This window comes from Caenorhabditis briggsae (genome assembly GCF_000004555.2).
Source record: "Caenorhabditis briggsae complete genome, chrX, whole genome shotgun sequence".
NCBI lineage: Eukaryota > Metazoa > Nematoda > Chromadorea > Rhabditida > Rhabditidae > Caenorhabditis > Caenorhabditis briggsae.
In genome coordinates this window covers 8667326-8685350 of record NC_013491.2, presented here as the reverse complement: position 1 = coordinate 8685350, position 18025 = coordinate 8667326, and the positions used below count along the sequence as shown (strand labels likewise).

Below are 18025 nucleotides of genomic sequence, written 5' to 3'. Positions count from 1 at the left end.
ATTTTTTACTTTCAGAGTCCGTCGAGCAGACCCAAATCAAGGAGTTCTCCCACCGCGTCTGCTTCTCCCTTGAGCCAGTCGCCGAGTGTCGCCGTGGATACAAGACCGACGAGACCTTGACCAAGAAGATCCGCTTCACCTGCATGCCACGTCACAGCAACAACGCTCGTCGCTTCTTGAAGGAGGCTCGTGAGCAAACCGTTCTCGACTTGTCCGACTTTGAAGTCTCCTACGTCGAGGCAGTCAAGATCCCAACTGCCTGCGTCGCTTTCTAAATTCACACATGTCATGTCTTAGTCGTTTTCCAATATAGAAATGAATGTTCTCATTAGAATTATTGTTTTCATCGCAATTTTTGTAAGAATTGAACTGGAATACTGGAAACCAGTCTGTTCGAAATGTTATCATTCATTCCGAACCGAAGAAGCTCCACTATACGTGCTCCCACGCAAAACCTTTTGCAATCATTTCGATGAAATCACCAAAGCGATAAACTTCACAAAATAGCATCATTCAATGTCTGCTAACTTTTTGACTTGAAAAAAGTTTGTGACCGAAAGTGGGGTTTCCTCTAGTTTATGAGTAATTTTGCAATTTTGTTGCTTCTATTTGAAGATTGAAGATTGTACATTAAAAAATCAACAAAAAAACTTCTTATCAAGTTTTGAATGCAGGACCCGTGGAGTTTGATGCTTTCTTCCTTCTCATGGAAGCAAGCGCTTATTTAAAAAAAAATAGCTAACAATAAGTATGAGTCAACAAGTAGTATGTCTACTGTAATAATTCATTTGACAAATTTGGCGAGAGAGAATATATGAGTGGGTTTGCAGAAATACAACGAAATTCAAGAACTCTTGGAGAGAGGGGGTCCGTCTTTTAGCGGAGATCGTGATGGGTTGGGGAAAAGAGAAACATGTGGTGTGGGGAAGAACGAACGAGATTCTAAAAACAATTTGTTTTTGGATTTGAGGATTTTTAAGAAGACAGTTTACAAGAAAGTGAGAGTAATGTGATGAAGATGAATTTGAATTGAAGGGGTTAGAGAAATGGTGTTTTCACAAAGTGGGACACGAAATACTACAAAATACATCAATATATGAAGGCATGGCTTTCAAAACCATGCGAATCTTTAGTTGAAGGCAGAAAAGAACATTTTTTGACATGGGGCTAAAACATACGAATAGAATTCAAGGGGCGAGAGTGACAACTACGTGTGGAGAGAACGGGATACGGATTTGCACTCAGGCAATATTGTGCAATAGTCATGATTTTAGAAAACAGTTTTGGTTAATAGATGGAGCAGCCTAGTTACGGGCGCTGGAAGTGGATGGTCCGTTGTCTCCAGTGTCGTAGCTTTCGAGCAGATCCAAGAAGAGCCGGTCGCGAAGGAAGCTGAAAATTTGGAATTTTATATCAAGACTGATCAAAATAGTTACTAACCGTCTGTACGAGTCCTTGGACATGAGTTGCTCGACACGATTCTGAGCCAATGCGAAGGTATCCGGTTTGCATCCCGCCTCAACGGCAGCTCTGGTGGCGGCACGGGTGTCACTGTCGAGGTTGACCTGGAAATGTTTGAAAATTAGGATCCACGAAATCTCAAAATATCGATTTACCTCTTTTGGAGCATGCTCGGCAACAAACTCGCTGTAGATTTCGATGGCTTTCTGTGTGGTGGACTTCTTGCCGTCCTTCATTTTTTTGAACTCCTCACACTCAAGCCAGAAGTCCATGTTCTCATCGGAAAACTCCTTTTTCAAGAACTGACGGAAGAGCGCACAGCCAACTGCAAAAAATCATCATTATGTGAAATAATTGATAGAAAGAAGAATGTTGTCAACTTACATTTGTTGTTGAGCAAAGAATCGAAAGACTTCTCCCACTGGCGAACGTCTTCACGAGATGGATAGAGAGACGATGTGGAGAGAGCCAAGTCCATTTTAGAGCGAAGATAGGAGAGAGTACGAGAGATTGGTCCACTGAAAAATATAGAATTATCGAAATGTTCTTCAAAAATTAGAACCCCCGCTGAACCTGTGGATTTGAATATGAAGATTTGGTGTGCTTTGATGATGCTCGGAATGATGGAATTTAGTTAGCATCTGACTATTGGTCTTTGCAATTATTGGGTAGGTCACCGACAGCATTTTTAGAATAATTGAAACTACAGGAATTTTTTCTGCGCTCGCGCTTCGCTGCTTATCAAAACTCGAAGCGCAATGATTTTATCAGCAAAAATGATTGTCAATGTTTTCGCGTGTGTTGATCGAAACCGACAAGGGCGGTGCTGAACTAGACGTCGCTTAAAACCAATGATGTCAAATGGTGTCACAGTGAAGCGACGGCTTGGTGGTGGACGGTTCGGAGTGGGGCGATTCAGAAGGAATAGATCGTCAAATGACACGTCGGTAATACCAGGGGAAGGTGTAGGTGTCGACTGATCTGATGGTGAGCGATGCATTGGAAAGCGGGAAGTGGGAGAGATGAAGAAATGACTGGTGGTCGTCGAAGAGGATGGACCCACTAATTTGGTTGAATAAGGGGGAGTAAAAAGGGAAAAGAACAGTCCGAACAACGAGCGTACTCTTGTCGTCGTCTTACTCTAGCCAATATGTCTCCCGATGATGATATTCACGTCGTCTCGTTTTACGACCCGTCATAATTAGGCTATTCCGAGAGAAGTGGGGGTGAATTGTTCTTTGGGAAGAATTTTTTGAATCTTTCTCTTAACCAGATAAGATAGAATCTAATATCCTTCTTCATATGCACTTTTCCCGACAGTGACACATTATAATCTTGTTAAAATCTTTTTCCATTATATAGGGCTTCTTTGAAACTTTGAATTCACATTGTGCATTTCACATGCACCTCCAGTGTCAACTCAGGAAGCAATATTATGTTATGCACATGTGTGTCTCAAAGAAAGTTGATATTCTCTCAAAGAATAACTTATGACCACTACCAACTTTTCTTGCCTCCCTCCCTCGCAGCGTTGGGTTACCAATTATCGTCGAACCCCAGCCTATCTACGTAGCACACACGGAAAAAACAGTCGACATGTGAGGGCGGTAAGAAAACAAGTAACACTTCGCACATTTGCATAATTCAGATTTTGACTTTGCAAATTGAGTTTTCGGACCCACCGAGTGGAAAGTTTCAGAACAAACAACAAACTCTCTTTTCAGGAAGTGTTTTTGTTAAAAAAAGAAAGACTAGATTTGAATATTTGAACGATTGGTTGTTGGTGTGTGAGCTTTAAAAAAAAAGAAAAACAGAAATATCGAAACCGTTAAAGTCCAGTTAGAGTTACAATTGAAGCTCACCTTGAACGAGACCGCACATGATGACTTGGTCTTGGTAGTGCCGTTCTACTAGTTGGAAAATCGTAAGAAGACACACGAGCACAAGATAACATAGTGATAGGAATATTAAGACCGGGTGAATTAAAAACTCTAGATGTAGAAAAGTAGAAGGTAACTGAGAAAGAGGCTTTGGTTACTATGACTTCTCAGCGTTTTGCAATAATTTGATTTACTTATAAACCTACATGCATGCTCCGCGACCCGATAATCTAATCAAAAAAGAAAACTCGCCTGTGAGACGAAACAATCGGTGTGAAAGACGGCGGCGAGATGCCCAACGATTCCATCTCTCGCACTGAAGCCCATTTATGAATAAACCGCTTTGACACGCTGACTGGGGGAACCGGCGTACTAATTTTCCGACGAATATCCATTTTTCTTCGTGATGAGGAAAGCAGGAAGAAAAAGTGCTGAGACAGTTGTTAGCGTCCAAGAGACCACTAATTGATGACAGATTGTTTTGGCTGAATAATTAGGCAGCCGTAGAGCAAATGGCTGGAAGAAGAAAAGCCGCTGGAAGAAGCACGTAGGGCTTCTGGTGCCACGAATGAGACTTGCAAAGTGGGGAGGAGCGCGAAAAACTTCTTGTTTCTTCTGAAGAGGGAGAGAGGATGTCCTTTCTCTTCACTTGCCTCTGACTGCTCCCTCAGAGCAGCAAACAAGGAGATGAAGAAGCACAATGGAAACAAATGTAGCCTGAATGGGGGCGAGTGGATACGTGAAGCGTTAAGAGTTGTGGATAACAGGGGGGTTAGGTGTACTAACTGGAAGGAGCAAAAAAAAAGAGCCCTACAATAGACACATCTTGATTCGGTACACTTGTTCGCAGATGAGTGTGTGCAGGCGGGAATGGAAGTCAAATGAGACGGAATGAAATGGCAAAGACTTTAGTGCTTCGAAAGAGAAAAAAGGTCAGGAAAGAATCAAATACTTTTTTACTTTTTCGAAGAAACCAGTAATTTTATAGAGCATCGCACGAGATTCACCACTCTAACTGATTAAGATAGTGGATAACTTTGTCAGTTTATAGTCCACTCCTCAAGATTAGAAGCAACAGTAGTCTGGTTAAGCCAGAGTGACTTTTTAGTCGGTTCGTTTCGAAAATTCTGAATTTTGGTTATAGCTACCGTACTCCTTGCAATGCTCATCAAAACCTGATGTTCTCTAAACCCTCATCCCAAACGATCAAACTTCACTAATTTCCACATGGACCACTTGTCTCATACAATTGTACATTTAGTTGGTCTACCCTAACGTTTTTTGTTGCAACCAAAATAGAATCGAGACAATGAAGAAGCAGTATGGGTGGGGTAGAAATCATCTATAAAACATTCTACCTGGATGGAATTGGAGAGGGTTCAAGAAACTGGAAGCTTATCACTGAAAATCCGCGTATCTAGAATCTCTAAGTATGTGTTTGCTGTATAATACCAAAAAATGATCCCAATAATTTCTCCAGTATAATAACAAAAAATGATCCCAATAATTTCAAATAACACCTCCACAGAACCTTAATTTGCACTTAAATTGTCATTCAGCTTTTTTTCCTGGTCTATGCCGTTCGCGTAATGTCGGCCTCACGACCAAATGGATGAAAATGCAAATAGCGGCCTAATTGACTTTTTGATCAGCCCGCTAGATGAGCAAAAAAACTTACAGAAAACGTTTTTTTTCCTCACGAAGGCTGCTTTTTGACGACGATGATTGCTTTGGTGAGAAAGTGAACGAAGCGGCACGGCGAACGTTGGTCTGAAGTGATAGGAAGCTTACATTAGTATATTACTATTTTCCCAAAATAAATGCATGCTGAGAGCGGATCTTACTGAATTTTTATCAAAGGCGCAAGAGCTAACTAACGTATTTTTGGGCCTGTTTTCTCATTTTAGGACGATATTCATCGCTTTTTTAATAATCTCCATTTTTTGAATTTATTTTTTTCCGATTTTACATTGAACAAACGGTGAAAATTGTCAAAATTGAGAAAATGGGAAGATATTGATAGAAAAAATCAAAAGAGATACGGTAGTTCGCTCTTAAGCCTTCAGGTAAAATTTACCCTCACAACATGCACTAATTTCAGACAAGAATAATAACCGAAAATCTCTCATGAATAGACTACAGTAATCCAAAAAACTCACTTTTTTGATAGCACTGTGTGTTGGACCGGCTCCATAGACTCCTCCATTGTCATCTGGACACAAAAAGTTGTGATCATTTGGAGATCTGTCTGGGCTGAGACTTTTTGCATCGTCCGAGTTGTTCTCGCCTGTAATAGAAAAATAAAAGTTAAAGGTTGAAAAAGTTAGAACCCCCGTTTTAGATCTTTCTTTTCATTCCAACCCCCAAGACTGTGAAATTTGTGGCAACCGCAATTCAAGCCGTGGGTAGGCCATGGGGCAGTCAGTTCGTCCATTCAAAAGCCAGTTCGTCCATTCTAAAGACGATCAGTGACCCAGAAGCCACTAGCAAAACTAGCACGCCGTATCTTACTTATTTCAGAAGTACCCTAATCAAAATGCTGCGCCCAGCCGTATCACAGCCTTCCCCCCTCAAAAATCAGCATTAATTTCTATTTTTAGAATACTACGACATTAAAGTGATAACAGGAGAAAGAATACACCACTACCAACGTCTGCATTCATCCCGCTCCTCGACACAAGTCAAAGATCGGCCTCGCACTTTTGCGCTTGTTGAGTTCCATGTCCGACGAATAAAGCTGCCACGTCGCTGAGGTTTGTCGTCGGTTTTCGACTGTTCTTCAAGCGTATCGACATCTTCTTCGTCACTCATTGTGTGTGAGTGTGTGTATTATCAGAATGACGAAAACTGTGTGACAAAACAGTTTTTTGAAATTGTGAAAAAAGAAAAAATGGCGAAGAAAGAGAAATGATTTTTTTTGTTGTTCAAAAGTGCCAAAATGCTAGACCTTTGAATTTCAAAGCTATTCAAAAAAGTGGCAATATCGAAAAAGAGACATCGATGACAATGCATAATCAAAAAAAATTGAAACGTGTCGTTCGGTATAGCTAGCCTCTCTCCCTCTCTCTTGAAATTGAAAAAAGAGATGCAAATAAATTTGAAAACAATAAAATACGGCCTCATAAACAGACCAAAACCATCATCACCACCTTTCTCTCAAACTGTTTCCTATACACTTATCTAAGGCTCTCTCTGATAAGAATCTAAGTTAATCTTTTAAGAGGTGTGTAATCGTGGTGGAGAGAATTGAACCAAGAAAAAAAAAGAATCGAAGAGTTATCATAGATGTGTTGTTTCGATAATCGCCAATTTTTTTGACCCACGATAAAAGCGACATTGTTAAATGTTAACAAGTACAACTAAACTGTCGGTTCTCACCTATGTGTGTGTATGTCGAAAAGCACTAATCAAACCTCGCAAGTAAACTTATGAACACATGACAAACACTAATTTTGAGAGCTTACTTTGTCGACGTAGACACGCTGGTAGCCATGTTGCGATACGAGATCGTAGGCTAAACCCTTTGAAACAGTATAGCATTTTTTCGCTGCTTTTATTTTTGTCGAAATATGTCACCAGGCTTTGGGTTCGTTGAGAAACGAATGGCGCTCTCGATGAGGAATAAAAAAAAGGGTTTGTGGGTGTGGAATGGAAAGGCAATCACATAAAATGTGGATATCATAATTTTCTCTCTGGTAATCGGGGGGCCACGCATGTGATGACGTGGACTCCCATTCACACACGAGTATTGGGTGAATTGGCTGTTTCCGCAGATTTTTAGCTGAGTTCCTACTCACTTCTGATCCTAACTGTGACTAGGGGCCTAACTCCAATTTTCAGAGAGAAAAATTAGAAAATTCGAAAAATTCTGTAGATTTCCAATCTCGCAGGGATGTTCGGAATGTCTTATTCGGAGTGTCGAAAACTCCGATTTTCAAAAATTTGATATTTCGGAAACCTTTTTCACATCCCAGAAACGCAAAAATGTGACAAACAGATTTCATAAACGCCAAAAAATAGTGACAGGAGTTTCGTTCGAGACCCGCAAGAAAATGTTTTCTCGCTCTTTTGACAAATTATAGTCCAAAAAATCTCGAATTCCGAAAAAAAAATCCAGTAATTATTTGATCGGGATTTTGATTTCAAAGTGTTGGAACTTCATTTCTAAAATAGTAAAGATTTTCGGTATTTTTGAAATTAAAACCGAACATCCCTGTTAACCCGTTTCAGACTCACTGGCTGTAGTGGTGATACTTGGAAGAGTGGCTCTGTGCAACTTGAGCTTCTCTGGAAGATCTGCCGATCCGTTGGTGCTCGACGAGGCAGAAGTGTAGTCCAGAAGATTGTTCGAAGAGCGCATGTGCAAATCGTTAGACGATGATCGATAGTACTCGCCCATAGTGAGCTCATTGGGCACTGACAAACGTGGTGCAGTGGCGGTCATCTAAAAAATGGAATTAAATAGTTTTGAAACTTTTGGAGGGAGATGGTTGACAGTCTGGATGAATGAAATATTTCTGCGGTGGCACGGAAAGGTCACCGCGGACAAGTAAAAGGATGACTATGCGCGCGGGCACGAAGTTTAAAATATGGTTGTTCTTAGTTTCTTGATCTACACGCTTTTGTTGCCGCTCTTATCATGAATAGAGAAGGAAGAATCGTGGGAAATGCAGGAGAATTGAGCATTGAACAAACTATAAAGGAACTATGAAAAAAATATGTTCTAGAAGGAATGGAAGAAAAATTGAGAAAAAAAATTAGTAATGACTGATCGATGATGATGGTGCTAGAGAAAGAGAGAAAATCTATCGCGTGTTGTATGAAACATAAACAATAATTTGCGTATTAGGTAAACTAAGAAGAGTTAAGAGGGAATTTTGAGAAAAAAATAGAAAAAATTCTTCGAGGAGAAAAAGAACTGTTAGGCAAAAAAGAGAACTTTTTAACCTGGGGGGAAACCCGGCGCACGAGGGGAGGGAGAAGGGAAAAACAAGGCATCGGATAAGTGTTCAACATTGAAATCAGTTCTACGGATGGAAAACAAATATGTACCAGCAGGGTGAAGCGCAGGAGCCGCCACAGAGCCCGATCCCGGTTAATCCCCTCCCTCTCTCTCACTCTCGACAAAGGGGGTTTGCGGTTTCTTCGCATTCTTTTTTGCTTTTTTTCTTTTTACTCTTGTTCATCTTCAGTAATGAAGATGATGAAGATAATGATGGGATGGCTAGGCTAGGTTATGAGTGTTTCTCACCAATGGACGGTCAAAGTTCTTCTCTGGAGAAGATAGAGGGGAAACTAGGATTTTTTGCAAAGTAAAGAAGAAAAAACAGGCCTTGTTTCAATTTTTGAAGTTGTGAAAAATGTATCCTTTTCATTCATACGTATCCTTCGCCAATGACATCCGATAGCCCATGGTTGCGGCCGGCGCCCCAGTCATTTGTCAAAATTCGGGCTCTCTCTCTGAGAGACGTGGGGACAAAAAATCACTACTACACACCTCTTTTTTCTTTCTATCCTCTTTCTAGAGTGATCAAGATCCGTGAATTGACAACTCTCTGTTGGTCACTCAATCTTAGATCTTTTCCTCTTGGTGGAAGAGAGAAATAGAAAAATGAAAATCGTTGAGCTCGAAAATCAGAGTGAGTGAATGGAAACTTGAGTTCAAACTCACAACTTGAAATTTCTAATTTCTCGTTACAACCGAAATTGAGAAGAGAAATGAAACGAGAGAACAAAATTAGCCAAGCCGAATGGCTAGATGGAGTTGCAGGTCATTACGACTTTTATCAAAAATGGCGAGTGCTCTGATAAGCGTGACAACACTAGGCAACACAGTCAGCTCAAAATAGCACAAATTCGGTGAAAAGTTTTTTTTTGCATCATCTAGTGCCAATATTTTGAAAAATTCAAATTTTAAAATCCAAAAAGGATAATTTTCGAACTCTTTAAGGTTTGGATAAGGGTTAATAGTGTTTCCTTCCTTTTTCTTTAATTTTTTGGACCCAGTATCTCTCCCAAGGAGTTTCCCATCCATTTCGAACTTTGACCGTCCCAATTTTCTATTATGATTAGTTGGAAAATTAGTAGGTGAGAAGCACAATAACAATGAAAACTACAAAAATCGAATCTCACCACTCGCAACACACTAAAAATTGCGCGTAGGCTGCAAAAGGTTTGACCGATCAAAAAAACGATGATAATACAGGCAAACGACAAAACTACAACAATATTAGATAAAAATCAAGCAAGCGGCAAGAAGAGAGCATTTCCAGATGTCATCATCATCCCTGTCTAAGCACTTCAACTCCAACCTGTCCATGATTGGAGACTGTTGACGAGCCAGCAGAAGAAGACATGCCAGTGAACGCGGGATCCTCGTAGAATGTTTGACGGCGCACCTGAATCTCAAACTGGGTTCGAAACATGATTAAGAGCGAGTTCCTACCTTTCTCTGTGGAAAGTTTTGCTTCAATCCTTGTTCCTTGTTGAGAAGGAAGAATCCCTCATTGGTGACCTCAACATCTTCGATTGGCTCACGGCGGTGATGGTGTTGGAAAGTGTCGCCAAACATCTGACTAGCCTTCTTGAGAATGCGGCTGACTGGGAATGTCATACATCCGAGGACTTTCTTTCTCCTAAAAAAATAATAATTAATTGAATGTCAGATACTCTGAACGACTCACTCGGCATTCATGACGTCAATTTCGTAGACAGTAACAATGAGTTGATCACGAGCACAATTCTCGGCGAACGAGCTGCAAAAGAATGTGTTCAGTGGGGAAGAGTTTGAAAATGCCAACTATTTTACACAGAAACGCGCCTAGGCAATTCAAGGTTAAAACATTTTAGCACCCCTAAAAATCAGATAAGAGCGATTTCTGCCAGTTCTTGCTAACAGTCTTTCTCTCCAACAAACTTACAATTGGAAACTCTCATCAAACTTTGGATTGTTGTTGTCTTTGATGAGACGAGTACGGTAGTGCTGATCCGGTCGGCTATTGTACTTGCGAGACGAGGATTTGTTGCTCGGACGATGATATAGCACAGCGGTGACATACGATGAGACTCCGTAGCGTGAAGATGAGCTGCAGAAGAATGATGCATCTTGGACATTCAGAATAAGACGTCGTCCACGAAGAGCCATGCTCAAAAAGACGATTCCACGAATATCCTTGTGTTTGGCATAGGCGTTGTCAAGTCCAAAATCCTCCGGACGCTTACATTTTGCTCTCGGCGATTCGACCACTGGACTTGGCATCTTGTTCTCCTGATCTTCTCCCAACCATGGATCCGGAGTGATAGCTCTCTCTGAAGAGTCCTTGCTCGAGCTTCCCTCCATGTGAGAATCCAGAAGAGCCAATGAAGAGCTCTGGTGACGTCCTTGCTTCTGATTCTTGCGATAAAGACGTTCCGAGCGTGGAGTAGAGCTAGCAACTGGAGAAAGTGGTGCCTTGAAGTGGCCGGGCAATGGAGTTCTTGGAGTTACCGCCATGGACTGAAAAAAAACACAAGGTGACCTTCTAGCTAAAATTTGTTGGGTCTTACCTGGAAAGAAGTAGTAGTCGATGTGAGTTGAGGCTTCCACTCGGATTGCTGACGCAACGACATGCGATGTCCACCTTCACTACTGCTAGAGTAATTTGAACGAATCGGAGACATTTCCTGCAACAAAAAGCGATAACCATCATGTGATCAAATTAATTGAATCTTCTCTCTTCGATTTCAAACTTTCTTTTTCCACACGTTTCAAAAGTAAAGTACTATTTTCTTCCTACTTGTAAGTCAATTTTGGTAGAATGTTTTCTCACAATTGATATGCGTTGATATTTGAATAATGATGAGTGGTTTGGCATGTTTGATAAGATATTCTTCCTGTCTTTTTTTTTGAAAACTACTAACGGAAGATACTGTATCGCACACACAGTAGGGCGAGTGGTGAAGTAACTATACTGTACCAGAAGAACACCTTAAAAGGATTAGTGCTGTACTGGACGGCTAACTGCCATCTGCAGTCATACACAGGTGGCAGTTCTCCAACGTTATAAACGTTATATCCTCATAAAAGTCTTCCCATGAGCTCCCACAACCAACCTCAATAGCTGACAAATCACACGATCCATGACCCATACGTGGTCTTCTTGGTGGAACAAACTTCTCGCGGGGCCGGAATTGTGTACCATCTCCACGACGAATCTGCGAGTACATCTCTCTCGAAGAACCCGCTCCTCGATCTCCACTGGATGGTGTAGTCGGCACAAAGCTTTGGAAGACCTGCTTATTGTTCCCGAGCACTTTGGTGGTTTCACGGGCCAACAGTTGACGACGAGCAGCGGCACCGGCGATTCCACATACTGGAGCACGTCTTCTGAAAAATTAGGATTTTTTGCTGTTGATCGGAGTGGGTTAGCTTTGCTCTCTAGAACCGACAACTCACATCAGAGCCTCTAGGCCCATATTCTTAACAGTCACTGTTAGAGTAGTCATGATAGGTTGTAGTCACTGAATAGGGTATAATAAAAATAATTAAGAGGAAAAAGAGCCGATTTGGAAGATCGTAAAAGAATGAATGTTCCCGGAGGAAACGAGTCGAGAGATGGCTCTGGTGGGCGGAGCCATGTGCATGGTTGGAAGAGAGTGTAAGAGAGGAGGAGGGTGACAGAGAAAACACCATTGCGCAAGGTTCCCAAAGGATGGTCTGGGCAGAAGACGTGTCCTATTGACGGGAGGACGGATTTCCAGAGATGCCATAATTGGTAACGCAAATAAACATGTTTAGACAGGAGCCTACTGACAACCGGTAATTTTTCAATATGACCATACGGGTATTAAGGGAAGAAGTGCGGGAAGGTTAGGTGTCACAGTTGGAGGCTCGGTGTGTGGAATAGGATCTTAATTGGATTACAATTTTTAGGAGTCATTTGCCAATTAGAATTGGATTCCAAGGTGTGGGAAATTAGAGACAAAAAAATTGATAAGAAGGAGTTGAGAAACCAGTAATCCTTTCCCTTTTTTTTGTTGCTCCGCTCCTCATTTGTTTTGACACTAACTGTTATCTTAATTTAGATGAACAGTTTCTCATTGTGTTTCTGACCTGCCAACGTCGACTGATTTTCCCTATAGGAAACTTCCTTCCCGGGGGAAACAAAGGGAATGCAAAGAAGACACCACACCAATCATAATTTATAAAAATGATATGGAATTCAGGTAACTAATCATTTATCGTTTAGCAGAATTTTTTAGTGAATGTTCCAAATACCAAAAAGTTGTTGGCAACAACTTTTGAATAAAAAAAACTCTTCCTCTATATCTGAGGCAGTAGATATCCCAACCCAAAGGCGCAGAAATTGGAAGGAACTTTTCTTTAATCCCGCCAACCGTACCTTATACCCTATTCAAGGCGGTAAATATGACTTTTATGAATACCAAAACAAACTACGATTCTGGAAAGGGCAATCGGATTGATGGCATCTGTCTAGTGGGTACCCAACAAAGAACAATCGAATCCATGCTACGCTGAACTCTTTGTCAAATCCGTAAAAAAACTACTTTCTTCCGCTTTCAAGCCTATTGTTTACCGTATCTCTAACACTAAATCTAATAATATCTTCTAATTACCGTACCCATGTCAAATGGTCTCTTATACCGAACCCTTTCTGACGCAATCCTCACCAAAACAGTAACTACTATATCTCGTGACGCTATTCAAGCTATTGCGTGAAATGCGACAAATTGGTGGAACATCTTCGTTGACGCAATTTTAGTACCCCTACTCTCGACTGACTCCGTGTTGCGTGAGTGAGTATGGTATGAATGTACAAACTAGAGGAGGGAGAAGGACGTTCCGGGGGAAAGGAGGGATGCGACTAAATGGGGGAAATAATAATAATAACCCACAGGAGCTCTACTTTCAAGGACTTTAATTGAAAAATGACGATGGAAAAAAATAAGATGGGGGAAAGATGCAGAAATGCATCTGAAATAAACTCTATATAGATATCCACAATTATGGAAAATGATGAAAACGTCATTGGACAGCTAGTCGGAACATGGACGACTTCTAAGAAGGAAATTATAGAGACGATTGGATAATAATCACCTAGTTTCTGGCAACGACCGGAAAGAAGAAGTTAATCGTATCGTTTAAACGAGAAATAGGAGAACGGACGACTTGAATTCATGAGAAATGTGTGAACAAACATCTGAAGTTTGGCGATGGCGATTTTCAAGTGGACACATCAAGTCAATGGTACCGACAAATAAACTGTTTGAATGTTTGCAATATTAATTTTTAAGGGGAACACAAATGGTGTCATTCGATGGAGCGAGGGTGTGTGTTTGCAGATTCAATTAGGTAAACAGGGACCATAATAGGATAAGTGTGCCCTTTGACCCGGCATGGATTTTTGAGAGGGGTTCTAGAAATGACGTGGGATAAAGGATTGGAGCTAGTTTGAATCGTGATTTTTTTGTTTGATCTTTTTGATAATGTAATTGATGTAATTCCAAAATCTCAGCGAAAAATTTGTTTTGTTCTATTTGAAGAGTCCTGCACTTTCTGGGGAGTCCCATTTCCTATAATATATCGTCCATCTACCTCTCCTCATAGTGATGAGCCATAACGACTTATTCGGTGTCTATTCTAACGTACAACAGAGTGTGTTTGCTATGATGGTGGGACCCATTGGAAAGGCAAAAGAAATATCATAAGAAAATGGAGAAGATAAATTGATTGTGGAAAAATGAAAAATGGAAATAGCAATGTTTTGGTATTGAGGAGAAACTGGGGAAAAAGAACACAATGCAAAGAGAGCAACCAACATAATAAAACATAAGAATAGAAAAAGACAATATGAACCAAAGGATAGAAGAGGAGAAAATAGAAAATGACAATTGAAACGGTATTAGAATAGAAGAGAGACGAAATTGAGAAAAAACCTGGTCAGAACATATTTGTTGATTTTCTCATTATTATCTTAATTTTGCCTGAACGGTTGTTGGTGAGATGAGAACGAAAATTAGATCCAGCTTATTGACCACAATCACAATCATATTTATTCTCAATCCATTAAAACAAATTCTTGTAAAAATGATCCTTATTGGGCGCAGTATCCAGAATACATATAGTTCTTAAGGTATATTGGTTATAAAGGTTCATGTGATTTTATGATCTGTTTGGAAGGACGAAAATCAGACCATTTCGTTTTTACACAAAATTAACATTACGAATTTCTACACTCAAAATAGGAAATTCAGGCTCAAAGTCTGAATGTTCGGGATTTCGGTTCAAAAAAAGGTTTGACTGGGCTGAAAAGTGCAAAAAGCAGGAAGAACTTAAAAGAGTCATAATTCTTTGACAACATTTTTAGTCAATAATTTTTGAAGTAATGGAAATAACTTTAAAAGGAGGAATTGATTAGAACAATTAGGGACCAAGAAAGTATAGAAGGAAATGGGTTGCTTGAAAAGCTTGGAGACAAGGTTGGCCGGTTAGAGCTGGAACAATCAGCTTGCAAACTAGTCATGTACTTTTCCAGTAGTCAAACATAGAATTTTTCATGAGAAAACAATTGAACATGTCAATTTTGTGTGAACACATGACATGGCGCCAATCAGGAGCGGAAGGAAAATGATAAAAGAAACCAAGCGGTAACTTCTAAAGAGTTTTTTGCTCAAACATTTGCTTTCTAATTTTAAGGATGGACATTTTGACTAGCGTCCTCGGCCTACGGCCGACTCCGCTAAGCGCGGCTGTGACGCGCAATTAGTTGGAATCAGATGCAGGGCCTTCAGCCCTGGCTCAGTCAAATCAGTTGATACAAGGTTTAGTCTGTTCTCCCTTTGCTCGCTCCGCTCGCTCAGGTCGAACAGACCGGACAGGGCCTTCGGCCCTGTAACATGTGCCCCAAAACAATTCGTTAATTTTTCACTCAAAACCTATTAACTCTTTTATTTTTCAAACAAATCCAGTTTTCTTTTTTTTAATTGTAGCTATCAAAATTACGCATCGAATGGGAAAGCCGGATTTTTGATTTAGGCCCTAGTTCGGCAGAAAAAACAGGAAAACCCGAAAAAAAATGGTATCCACTTGTACGTTCGCTATCATATCTCGGTTCAAACAGTACAACTTTTGACGATTTTTAGTGGCCGCGTAGCCAGAAAGATTTGCAAAAAAGATTTAGCCAAAACGAACTGAAATGAACCTAGTTAGGAGGTTTCAAAGAAAATTTCAACAAAATGTCAAAAATGGGGGTGCGCGATCGCTACGGTATTTAAGGGAAGAAGGGGGCGGAAAAGTGTTAAGCGTAAAAACAGAGAAAATGGCGGAAAAAGATGATAGAAGTTTAAAGAAAGTGTCAATGAACTATCAATAACTAATGAGACAAAATGAAAACTCCTGATGCCGTGAAAAAAACTGTCAGTAGTCCATCTGGAAGATATAGTTTACGTGCCATGGTCTAAAGCCTACGTCGCGGGTCGGATCACTCTGGTCTAACCCTGTGGTAACCCGGCCTGCCTCGCCCATCCGGGTTTCAAACCAACATTTTGAGACATTTTTTGAGATAAAATTGGATTTTCGTAATTTCTGTTAAATGAGAATTGGGCTCTACTAAGCTGAATGTCGTGGGGCTCCGAAACTTAAAAATGATCAAATTAACAAAATCCGAAAATTTTTTTTTTGCCCGGATCGAGCCGGAACTCAGCAAGTATCGGTGACAGTTGATAGTTGATTTCAGGCCCGGCAAATGTTTTCATTTTGTCTGACTATTTTTTTTGACGAGAACGAGCAAATTCGGAGTGTTTAGGAGCTACTACAAAGCTCAAAAAACGCTCACCTTCCCCACAGCATCTCATCAGTCGTCGCTTCCGAAGGCGTGGTCGAGACTGTTGTGTCCTGATAGCTGCCTGACTCCGAATCCGAGAAATCATCTTCCGAGATCGACGACACTGAAAAAGGCGAGATTACGTAACCATCTGGTTTCGGGATGTTGACTTACGAGATGATTGATCGTCATCGTCGAACTCCTCGTCTGAAGACTTATCGATGTCAAACTGCTGAACACCAGCCGTCTTGTACTTGTGTAGATTGAGTTGGATACGTTGATTTTGGTTATTCATCTGGAATTTGGGAATGGTTTAACTCCAACTAGGGAAAGAAAAGAAGGAAAAGAAGGAAGGGGCGATAAGGTAAATGAGGAACAGAAAGGGTAATTGTGTAAAAAGAACCTGCCATGTTTGGTTAGGACCAATAGAGAAAGAATGAAAGGCATGACTAGATGTTAGCTTTTTGAGTGGTCTTTTGATGAACTAGCCGACAATTGAAACTAAATTTCGTTTATTGCTAGTTGGGTTCCCGTTAGCTTACCCCAAATGAAATATCAGGCAATTTCCGGGATGAGCCTTCACTTCCGCTACCGGAATCACTGCCAAGTGACCCGTAACATTTCACGAAGTGGCGATAGAAACAAGAGGGTGGCCGATGGTGTTAGTTGGTCTAGTTCACAAAATTTATGATGCGGACAACACCGTCACTGTCGGTAAACCCTTACCACCTTGCGTTTGCTACTGGGTAATTTACTAGATGCTAGACTTAACTAGACTTCTGGGGGCGAATTTCGACAAAAATATGGAACAGAAGAGTCTAGAAAAACGTCCCATAGATATTTTTCTTGGCGAATCGCACTCATTTGTCACATGGTGTGAGCGACCGAAAACGCGAAAAAAATTAAATTTATTACTGGCTTCAGCATGTGTTTCAAATCTGAAGGCTCACTAGATTTATCGAATGATGGTTCGGTTCAGGCAAATACCTCTGATCTTTTTTCTTATCGGAACCTTGATAAGGTAATCCTTAGAACCGATTTAGCGCATTTTTTAACCCGGTAGCCTTCCGAAGCGTGACTAATAATGCGAAACTCTCGATTACAAGTTTTACTTTTTTGGCCACCTATGACGCGCACCGCTACCATCTTGAATGCGTTTTGAAGTCGATAAACCGTGAATGAATCGCCGTTCATCAGTCACTGTTGATTCGGAGACCCGAAACACAAGTTAAATTCAACATATGTACCATTACCTTGCAAGTAAACTTGATAGCGCCACGAAAAACCGGTAGAAACCTTGAAAAACTAAGACGAAAGGCAATGGAAAGAAGAGATAAACGCAGCCGAAATTTGAATGATGAACACTCCCGCCGAAGAAGAGGCAATGCGCAAAACGAGGAGACGCAGACGTTATGTGTGTTCGGGGTCGTCCTCCGCACGGCCAATTGTGTGTTGAGCGGTCCAAGGGCCTGTATAGACTGTCTGTGTGCGAGTGAGTGTGTGTTGTGAGTGTGTTGTGAGCGTTTTGTCCGCGCGCTCACTTCATCGCCACCTGCTTGCGTGACCCACGATGCAGATTTATGGCCTTGCCATCTAGTAAACGCGATTCAGACAACAGTGCAACTTTCTAATGTGGCTTTGGCAGAAACTAACAGACAGTGAAGGAAGTTAGTTAAAGGAAGGAGTATAATGAAAAATGAATAACGATTTTGAAAACGGAAGGATCAGCAAAATAGTAAAGGAAAGAGCGTACGATTTCAGAATAGGGTCAATGTGGCGAGAAGAGCGGGGTCCTTGAGCTATGCCACTGAAAATTACTATTCGGAACATTCAGAGAGTACAACAAACATCCCATGAAAAAAG

The 18025-nt window shown here is 40.9% G+C and overlaps 2 protein-coding genes across 2 annotated transcripts in view; one reads left to right on the top strand and one right to left on the bottom strand.

Annotated features, from left to right (window-relative positions):
- The window catches only part of Cbr-vit-5, a gene marked incomplete at both ends in the record, with an annotated part of 5051 nt that extends 4776 nt beyond the window's left edge, over positions 1-275 (top strand). The window contains one exon of the mRNA XM_045239494.1: positions 1-275. This exon is cut by the window's left edge and continues 231 nt beyond it. Within this exon, the coding sequence (XP_045095367.1) occupies positions 1-275 (275 nt within the window).
- Positions 276-1304: 1029 nt separating this feature from the next.
- On the bottom strand, positions 1305-17356 carry Cbr-rgs-7 (the record flags this gene model as incomplete). The annotated part of the gene is made up of 17 exons (XM_002644344.1): positions 1305-1392; positions 1441-1565; positions 1617-1786; positions 1846-1979; positions 3324-3452; positions 5020-5111; positions 5501-5628; positions 7578-7785; positions 9653-9739; positions 9787-9976; positions 10025-10096; positions 10262-10836; positions 10887-11003; positions 11433-11706; positions 16175-16286; positions 16337-16457; positions 17300-17356. The coding sequence occupies 17 exons, from the start codon at positions 17354-17356 to the stop codon at positions 1305-1307; spliced, it is 2679 nt and encodes an 892-aa protein (XP_002644390.1).
- Positions 17357-18025: the final 669 nt, after the last annotated feature.